At 35.4% G+C, this 10,262-nt stretch overlaps 1 protein-coding gene across 3 annotated transcripts in view; it reads left to right on the forward strand.

Moving 5' to 3' along the window:
* The window catches only part of KIF27 (kinesin family member 27), a 97,671-nt gene extending 89,754 nt beyond the window's left edge, over positions 1-7,917 (forward strand). For 2 of the 3 annotated variants that reach the window (XM_027616645.2, XM_027616647.2), the window contains 2 exons: positions 128-292; positions 4,585-7,917. In XM_027616645.2, coding sequence (XP_027472446.1) covers positions 128-292; positions 4,585-5,066 — 647 coding nt within the window. In that variant the 3' untranslated portion in view covers positions 5,067-7,917. The remainder of the gene's footprint in view (positions 1-127; positions 293-4,584) is intronic. The other variant, XM_027616646.2, reaches the window with a different exon arrangement.
* The last annotated feature ends 2,345 nt before the right edge of the window (positions 7,918-10,262 follow it).

The following is a 10,262-nucleotide window of genomic DNA, read 5'->3' on the forward strand; positions in this document are numbered from 1 at the left end:
TCCATTCAGGTAACAGATACATGTAACATACATCTGACCCTTTAAATATAATCTGGAGACTGTGTTAGAACATAGTTTTTAGTCATTTAGTTGAAACCGATCTTAAATGCAAATCTCTGTTTCATAGAGCAAGATGGTGACGGCCTTATGGAAATGTTAAAAACATATGAAGATAAAATCCAGCAGCTGGAAAAAGATCTTTATTTCTATAAGAAAACCAGCAGAGATCTTAAGAAGAAACTTAAGGAATTGGTAGGGGAAGCGGTTCGGCGGCAACTAGTACCATCTGAACGTAAGACCTTTAGTGTTACTTGTCACGCTAACAGTATTTGATGTATCTAGTATTTGGTGAAGTTGTGCCTGACTTAATAGTTGAGCCTTTCCCAATTGATTTGGTTATTTAGAATTAGATATTGAACTTGTATTTGTCTCTGTAAACAAAAATAGTTGTCTAGTTCTAATCATCAGGGAAATGCAAATCAAACCACAATGTGACATCACCTCCCACCTGCCAGAATGGCTAAAACCAACAACACAAGAAACAACAAGCATTGGCGAGGATGCGGAGAAAAAGGAACCCTCGTGTACTGTTGGTGGGAATGCAAACTGGTGCAGCTACTGTGGATAACAGTATATAGGGTCCTCAAATTAAAAACAGGATTACTATACGATCCAGTAATTCCACTACTGGGTATTTACCCACAGAATGTGAAAACACTAATTCGAAAAGATATGAGCATCCCTCTGTTTATTGCAGCATTATTTACAACAGCCAAATTATGGAATCAGCCCAAGTGTCTGATAGATGAATAGATAAAGAAGATGTGGTATATACATACAATGGAATATTAATTCAGCCATAAAAAGAATGGAACCTTGCCATTTGCAAGGTTATGGGTGGATCTAGAGAGTATAATGCTAAGTGAAATAAGTCAGAGAAAGACAAATACCATATGATCTCACCCCTAAATGGAATGTAAGAAACAAAACAAATGTTTTGATTTGGTTATTTAGAATTAGATATTGAACTTGTATTTGTCTCTATAAACAAAAATAGTTGTCTGCCTGACCCTCACCCTAAAACATGACATAACTAAACTAGAAAGTGCCATGATTAAAATATGCCCTCTTTAAGTCTTCCAATTAGAGAAGAATCAATATTTCTAAAATAATATATTTTACATTTTTTCAAAGATTTTATTTATTTGAGAGAGAGCGAGAGCAAAAGCAGGGAGGAGAGGGAGAGGGAGAAGCATCCCTGGGATCATGACCTGAGAAGGACCCGAGAAGGACCCTGGGATCATGACCTGAGCTGAAAGCACACACTTACGTAACCGACTGAGCCACCCACCCAGACGTCCTAATATATTTATATTTAAAGGCACCTGCCTTTAGAGAAGGTATCCTTCTACTAAGTCACGTATGGTTTATGCAAAGTTGACTTTACAACCTTTTAGGAACACAGACCTATTCTGTACCTATAAAGACCATTTAAAGATGGGTAGAACAAAATTGTAAAGAGACCAGTGAAAACTATATGTATGCATAATGAAAAGATACATGCTGAATATATAATGTAAGCAGAATTAACATAGCTTGAAAGTTTAAAACAGTAATATCTTAGAAAAGTGGTTCTAATGCTACCTTATACTTATGATATTTATAATTTATAGACATTTTCACAAGTAGTTCTATTTAACCCTCAAACTCAAGGGTCAGTGTCTGCTAATGCCATTTTTAGAAATGAGAATTGAAACTTAGGTCAAGTAACTTACAAACACAACAGTAATTAGAGCATGGTCTAAGGTCCTTCATCTTATGATTCCTGGTTTAATATTCTAGGATAAAATTTGTCTTAGGACAGAGATGTGACACAAACAGACAGATCCTGCCAGAGACACTAAATTTTCTGATTTTCCACATAGTAATGCAGAGGTGCTAATGTAATTAAAACATATACTTGAAATACTGCCCGCACTATATAGCTGAACCTTTTACTTGAAACATGACTTACAAAAAATTAAAAAGTAAACAGGCGTTAAGTAGCAAACAGAACAATCAGCATAAGACCATTTTAGCTGTAAAAAAAAATCCACTTTCAAACTTGAGACATCCGAAATTAGATATCTAGTGTTTAAATGGCCCATGTTTATATTACGAGTTAACTAGACATCTTTCAAATGCCAGTGTGGGATGGTGAGGTTTCATCCTTGTCCTGCATCTTCATGCTGCTCTTCAATGAGACAAATGCAAAAAACTGAAAAAGTTAAGTAATCTTGGAGTTATGTAAAATGAGGATACCTGTCTGACCAACTTACTTGGGAATCTAGTCTTATTTGTTTTTAAGTAAACTCTGCCACCAGCGTGGGCCTCGAACTCACAGCCCTGAGATCAAGAGTTGCATGCTCTACCGACTAAGCCGGCCAGGTGCCCCAGGAAATCTAGTCTTGATACTAATGTGGAAGATACTATTTCAGCTAACTTGCAATCCCACCTAGAAACATCTATAAAAAGTAATAAAAGTAATAATCATTGTAGAAAATTTTGAAAATATAGAAAAGAGCTGGAAAAAATCACCCATAATTCTACCCACAACTATTAACATTTAGCATAATTCTTTTCATTATTGTCTCCATGCTTTAAAAAAATTACTGTTGAAATCATATTAGAGATACAGCTTATACTATATAAATACTATCTCAAAATGCTATTCTAATATAATGACATTAAACAGGACTTGTTTGAGTTATAAATATAGCAATTTAGATATATCAAAGTCTGAGTTCCCTAAAAAGTATTATACACTTCATAATCAGTGATCTTAAAACTTAACTGTCTTGGTATTCAGTTCGTTAGTTTTTGATAGTAGTCTTTTCATTGTCTGCATACCACACTTATATTTATCTTGAGTATTTTTAGCATTTTCAAATGCAGAAAAATTAATCTTTGGACTAAAATATCTTGGTTACCTCTTAGTCATGCCTCTGTTACAGTTAATCTGTTTTCTAACAAATATATTAGGGTGTGAGGATAAAATATGTAAGGATAAAATCAGTTTATATGGACATGCAGTCAATGTACTTATTTAAGTATTTAAAACTCTATCCTTGTATCAATTTAAATCACTGTAAACCTCTGTGAGGATACTTGAGTCAGAAGAGTTGAATAGGGATCCTAACTTCTTTTCCTCACTCTGTGATCTCAGGTGAACTAATCTTTCTCTGGTTTGTTCCCTAATGGAAAATTCTGGAAGAGGGAAACTCTACTGTGAAATATCCAAGTCGGGTAGGGAGTAAGCCTCTCCAGTGAGCCCATCTCTGCTCTTTCGCATATGATCTTTCAAAAGTAAGATGCCTGGCTCCCTTCCCCAGGCACTGGGACCTGAACATCAGTTCTTAAAAGCTTCCGGTGACTAATAGGCGGCAAAGTTTGAGAGCCACTGTCTATCGTCAACTTTGTGAATGTCTGCTAGTTCCATATGAGAATCTATGTCATTTGTTAGTTCAGCTGGTTTGTTTGTGAGAGTATGTTAAAAGTTAGAAAACCAGTTATATTTTCAACCAGGGGTCACAAACTGAAATGCCTTCAGGAACCAGGGAGCCAGAGTGAGCTGGAGGGAAGGTAGCAGTTGTCTGAACAGGCAGGGCCAGCTCTGCTCCAGCTGCTGTGGCGAGGCAGAAATTGTCAGTTCTCATTTTTTTCTAGAAAAGATGGAAATCTATATTTTTATATGAACCTTTCCAATTAAAAAATTGGGGGTCACGTGTTATTTCATAGGCTAAATAAAACGTGTCTGTGGGCCAGATTTGGCTAGGAATTGCCAGTGTGCAATTTCTGTTTTTTAAACTTGGTATTCATAGGACTAGAAGTGTACTAATCTAATTAACTAATTACTAGTTAATCTAATTAACTAATGTATGTTAGATTGGCATTTTTCATCATATTAGGTCTTGGGCCTAAATGGACTCCTCTTACGTAAATTTTGATATTAGATAATTCTATGATTTGTAGACCTCAAGCTTTGATCTCTTCACTCACTCCTTCACTCATTCCAGCAGGGTATCCCCACTGAGGTGGTACGCTGTCATCTCCATTTTGATGGTGGATCCCCAGAGTACCTTCAAGGAGCAGAACCCTGCCATCATGCTGGGAGTTATGACCAAGAATAGATTTTCACATACACGATGCCACATCCCAAAAGATCCCCCAGACATAGAGCCAGTATTCTCCGGTGCTGGCTTCACTTAGCCAAGGTGTGGACTGTGGTTCACCGGTGGCAAGGCAGTGGAGGGCAGGTGTGGAAGGGCACCAAAGAGGCCCAAAGCACTCCTGTGTTTCCAGGGAAAAACAAAATCACTAGATGACTATTTTCTCAACTTTGTTCTTTGAATTAAAAGTTCTGTTATTCACATGCAAAATGCCTATAAGTGAAACTTCTGTTTGTCTAAATCACCTAACGAAGAAAAAAAGCTGAAAGACATCATTTATATTGAGTGATAATAATATAGTTATGTTAGGATATCATGATCAAAATACCTGTTTTTGAGGAAATCTCTAATTTTTTTCTTTTTGTATTATTTTTAGATCATGATGCTGGGGATAGAGTTCTGACCCCTGAAGAAGTAGGCATGGTTCCAGAAGAATTAAAATGGGCATCCAGAACTGAAAGTATGAAATTAAGTGGAAGAGAAAGAGAATTGGACAATTCAACAAGCAGTTTAAGAACACAACCAAATCCTCAGAAGCTCTGGGAAGATGGCCCAGAATTACCTTCAATCTGTAGCTCTTTAACACCCACTAGTGGGCATTTGTTAAACAATGAGGATAAAGTAGAAATAGATGAAAATCATTTTACAAAATCTCACAGTCGACTATCACCCCAAATCCAGCCAGTGGGAAATGTGGGAAAGCTTCATGGTGTCACGTCTGTAAAGTTGTGTCGTAAAGAGTTACGTCAGATTTCTGCTTTGGAACTATCATTACGACGTTCCAGTCTTGGAGTTGTTGGATCTATGACTGCTGATTCCATTGAAGTAGCTAGGAAACCGAGTGACTTAAAAACTTAGACCTTTAATAATAGAACTTTTAATTTGGTAGAGGTGTAAGATTCCTTTGTCTAACCTGTTAGAAATGAAAGTTTATGCTCACTAGCTCTTCCTTCAGGATGAAGAAGGGGAGGAAGGAATCATTTTGTATACTATAGATGTGTATATCTTCTACGATATATTTGGGGAGTTTTAATTGTTTACAGATATTTCCATAATAACCAAATGAACGTGTATTCTAATACTGTCAAGTAATGGAACATTTAAATATTTCCACTTACAAATTTGCTTAAAATCCAGGCATTTTATAAAGAAGAAAACAAAGAGTGGAATAGTAATATTGCTATATAATGTAGAAGTATGTTATAATACATTAATTACACGCTATAAGTTTATAATATTGTTATCAAATGTATTTGTTACTTTGAAGAGGTCCAGTTAAATATTGCTTGTATGAGAGGGGGCGTTACCTGCTGCATATCTTTTGGTACAGCTGAAAATATGTGCCAAAATGCAGTCTGTGGGTTTAAGGCAACTAACTAGATTTATGGGTTGAAGTTAATTTATGGTCCTCAGAGTCCACAGAGCTTGAGTGATCAGTCTTGACTTTTTAAACACAGTTCTCTGCTCTTTTTCTGGGATTGCTTTTAGAATGTCATATTGTTGGTTTGCTAATATTATGGAATATAAATTTTCATCTCACTCCTACCCTGTCTATTCAACGTGTCTCTCCCTAGGCTACTAGACTGGGGTAAAGGATGCAGTTCCATGCCACAGGGAAACAGAATAATGGTAAAGCATTCTAGCATTTCAAGGAAAAGAGATCTGGTCACATGGAGTATGCCTGTAAAGCTTGAAGTCTCGCCAGAGGCTCTTTAGCTAACAACCTGATGAGCCTAATGGGAGATTTTTCTCTAAAGCCTGCTTACTCCGGTCTTGCACACAGGCACGCCAGACTGCACTGGGGCTGTAAATATGTAAATGAAATTTTTCTTCAAGATTTTTTCAGTCTAAATCTTATTATATAAATTTCAGTTTGGAATTAAGAACTAAAACACTGATTTGCCCAACAACTAGTTTGTACTTTTTCATCATACTTTTTAATCACAGAAAACATCCCCTTATAATGACCAGAGGTATTCTGTTACTTTTTGTTACTTGTGTTGTTATTTTTGTCACTTTTCCAAACTTTCACTTGTAAAATAAAGTGGTTTCTTAAACTAACTACTGTTTGGGTGGGCCAGTAGTAAAGCCACCCTGACTTATGGATGTCTCCTCAATTCTTGCAGATTCCAGGTTTTCTTAGGTGATGCTGCCACTAACATTTTCCTTTTGTCCTTTCCTTTGTTGTTATTGACCCTGCCCATCTTACCTAAGACCCCAACTGTCACTCTGTGCTCAAATACTTCTGGTTTCCTTTTTCTGGTTTCTAGTGCCTAGGGAGTAGGGTTCCTTGGTTCCCATTGCTAAAAACCAGTTCCTAGAGGAGAAGAAAACCAAACCAAACCAAACTTCTCAATCGGTAATAGTTTCTGTATCTCTTAAGCATGGTACTGAAATTCATTTAAATTGTGGGTTAAATAGACTGCCATGGACTTTGCTGGGAATTGAACCACAGTGTAAAGCATTGGCCCAATGAGAAACTGCTTTAGACAAGGAATTTGCAAACTAATTCAGAAAATAGGTTTTTAGCAGAGACTATTTCAGGTCAGACTCTGGTTTTAAGCTAGTTTCTTCTTTTTGCCTCTAGTTTGTATGATACATACTTAGTATATATTATATGTAATGTGTGTGTGTATATACTGTATATAGATATGGCAAAAGCCAGTACCTTAACAAAACACAACAATGATATATTTATTAATGAATACATATTTTATGGTTAATGAAGGTCCTAATTGTAAATTCCTTATAAAATTAAGTAATAATTTAGAAAGAGAATATATTGTAACCCTGGATTCTTAGTTTGCCTAAGAAATTGACACATACTTGTTTTACCTGTGGAAATAGAAATATATTTTCTAAAAGCCAAAGCATTCTACTCACAAAGCAAGAAAATTTATGTCAAACCAACAGTGATTAGATTTAATAATGCAAATGTGAACTGACTTCTAAATAAGAAAGGTACAATTTTTTTCTTCCTTTGGGTTAAACATATATCCATATGCTATGATAGATTTCATGTACATACAGAAACACACACATATAAATAATGTCCTGAATAATAAATACATTCTGGAAGTGAACCTCTTGTCATTCTAGTTTAGTGCCCTCACAAAGGAAAGAAAAATTAAGGCACCTCCCCCAAGGCAAGTAAAATTTTTTTTTTTTACATATACTAGTAATAAATTTTCCTCTGTTTCATGTGCTTTTCTTAGTCTAATCATTTTGTCACCGTGTTTGCCTTTTTGTATGCACATAAAATATGTCTGTGGTTTTCTTTTTTTTGTTCATTATGAGTTTTTTCCGCTACTTATAACAGAGCATTTGGAAGGAAACATATTTGCCTCTGTGAAGTACTGGTTCCTTCCCTAACTTCAGAGTGTTAAAGATAACAGGGTTGGAGAATTATATAAATATGGGAACTATGGGTGGCAAGAATACCAATGAAGGTGATTTTGTGCTTTAATGTTTGTTTTCTTCTGCTAATGGGTTTTTTCAGGTCAATAGCGTGATAAGTGCTCATTTAAGAATAGGTGTCTTATGTGAAAGAAGTTAATAAAAGTCTTATACTAAGTCTTAGAGTGAATTGCTAGGGAGTCAGATCCTTTTTGGGAGTTTGATTCTATAGTAAACATAAATTCTTATGTACCAAATGCAAGAATGACATGTTTTGCTCTTTCAGTTATTTCCTTAGGCACATACCTGTGACTGTTTAAAACACTGGAGTATCTTTCAGTATCTGAAAGTTCAGTGTCCACTTGTCCACCATTCTTCTCTCAACTTCGCTGAAATATTAAGAAATATTAATTATGTATATTTTACATTTAAATTTATAACAGGCCTCAGGTTGCCTTCATTAATACTAACACATTCTTCCACGTTTATATTTTCGACAATTGGAAATGAAGGTGGGAATGAGATCCTTCGACAGTAACCATCTCAAATGCATTGGATTTGTAATATTTTTGAGCTTGTATGGACAGTAGTGTTTTCAAAGTCGTAGAAACACCTGCCCAAGGGGGAGGAATATTTGGTCACTGTCATTGTTTACCTTGATGCTGACAATAAAAAGCAAACTGACTTTTGATAAGTTTTGATGTTTTAAATCCTCTACAAACAATGCACCCCTTTATCACCTGCACTAGGAGTGACTGCTTCCTTGCTGTTGGGATGCAGAGCATACATGGCACCAAATACGAGAATGGTGTTTGATTTTTATAATGACCCCAACAATACCCCAACATGGAAGTAATTAGAACAAGAGGAATTATGAAAAGAAAGCTCAGAAAAACTTGATGTTATAATATTGACTTTTGTATTTTCCATAGTTCTTTTTCCCTTTAAATATTTTTTCCCTAGGAATTTCCAAAATGAATCAAGAGGATAGCCAGTATGTGAAATGCTAGCAGTATAATATGATTGAACCTAAATGTATTGACTTAGACTTAACTCTTAGGTTCTGTGGGTAAATTATTACACACACTTCTACTGAATTATCTCTATATTACTTTAAAAGAAAAATACAACAATCTCATAGACTGTTATGAGCAAGATCCTTATAGACCAAAGAACAAGATCATTCATGCAGAAGAGTAGAAAACTCTTTAAACATTTTTTAAAAATTCATATTTATGATTGTTGGAAATTTAAAACTCCATTTTTAGTTAATACTTGTGTAATTAAAGTACCACAAAAGAAATGTATTTTAAAAACAATGTTTGTATACTGTATTAATGTGTTTTCAAGTTTACTACAGTATAGAGAAAGGGAGGTATAACTTTTCAAGTCCAAAGTGGTAAATGCTGTTAGAATTTAATTGATCTGACAGGTCTTTTAAAAGAACCACTTCTTGGACCCTCCCCACTCCTCCCAATTACCAACAACAAATTATATGACAATTATGGCTTACTTACCTCTCATTTCCCACATGTTCCAGGATTCAAATAGCTCTGATAAGAACAGAAGATAAAAAAAGTTTATTTTAAAGCATTCTGTAGACCAGCAAAGGATTTTCAAAAATATTTTGAGAGAATATATTTTATTTCTCTGGCAACAACACTAAAACTTAACTTCAATCTTTGGCTATCTCTAAACCCGGAAGAACACTCCTACTTATGACTGGATTTGCCTTTTGAAAATACACATCCCAGTTTTTATACTGGGTCCTTTTCCTATGATTGCTAAAATTCAGAATTATATGAAAAGCCACCCTAGATAGAATTTGAATGGAAATTGTGGAGCTATTCAAGAGAGAATTACAAGAAACGGTAGTTTTGGATAAATTCCAACAACCAAGACATAAACCAAAGAAAATAAAACTTAAGTGATTTTACCATTGAAGAGCCATGAATAGTATGCCAAAACGAACACTGTAGGCAAATTTACTGGGATTTATCTTTATACAATACGTAACCATTTTGCTTAATTTTTCTCTCTGCTAAAATATCCCCGAATTTTTCTACTGAAAAACCCCTGGATAAAAGACTTCCATTCATGATTACAAACCAGCAGTGATTGGCCTGCCTGAGAGGCTGAATTGACGTTATTCATTTTTGTTTGTGGCCTGCAGTGGTACTTCACTGTCCCCCATAAAAAGGAGTGAGGAGTTAATCTGAATTTGGCTGATTTATGTAATAATGCATAAGTATTAAAATGGTCAAAGTTTTGTTTTTACTCTCTAGCCATGATTTTTTTTTATTCTAGATGGGAAGAACGGGAACAGGGCAACATATTTGTATACCGAGAGGCCAATCTCCTTTTGAAATGCCCTTCACCTGGGGGTTGGGCAGCATCTGAATTGTTCCAGTTGAAGCCTGGAATGGAACTAAGCCTGTCTGTTTCATTGGACACTTTCCCAGCTAGCACCAGGTGTCACCAGTTGTAAAACATGCCCACAACACGACCAGAATTACCCAGGTTATAATCTTAATGGGAGTACATCAAATAATCATATTTTTCTGAAACACCAGCCTTTCCTTTAAAAAAAAAAAGCAATTTATGAGTCACTCCCTTGCATTTTATAGGAGTTTTTTTGTTTGTTTGTTTTTGTTTTTT

Source organism: Zalophus californianus, chromosome 13, assembly GCF_009762305.2.
Source record: "Zalophus californianus isolate mZalCal1 chromosome 13, mZalCal1.pri.v2, whole genome shotgun sequence".
NCBI classification, from domain to species: Eukaryota; Metazoa; Chordata; class Mammalia; order Carnivora; family Otariidae; genus Zalophus; species Zalophus californianus.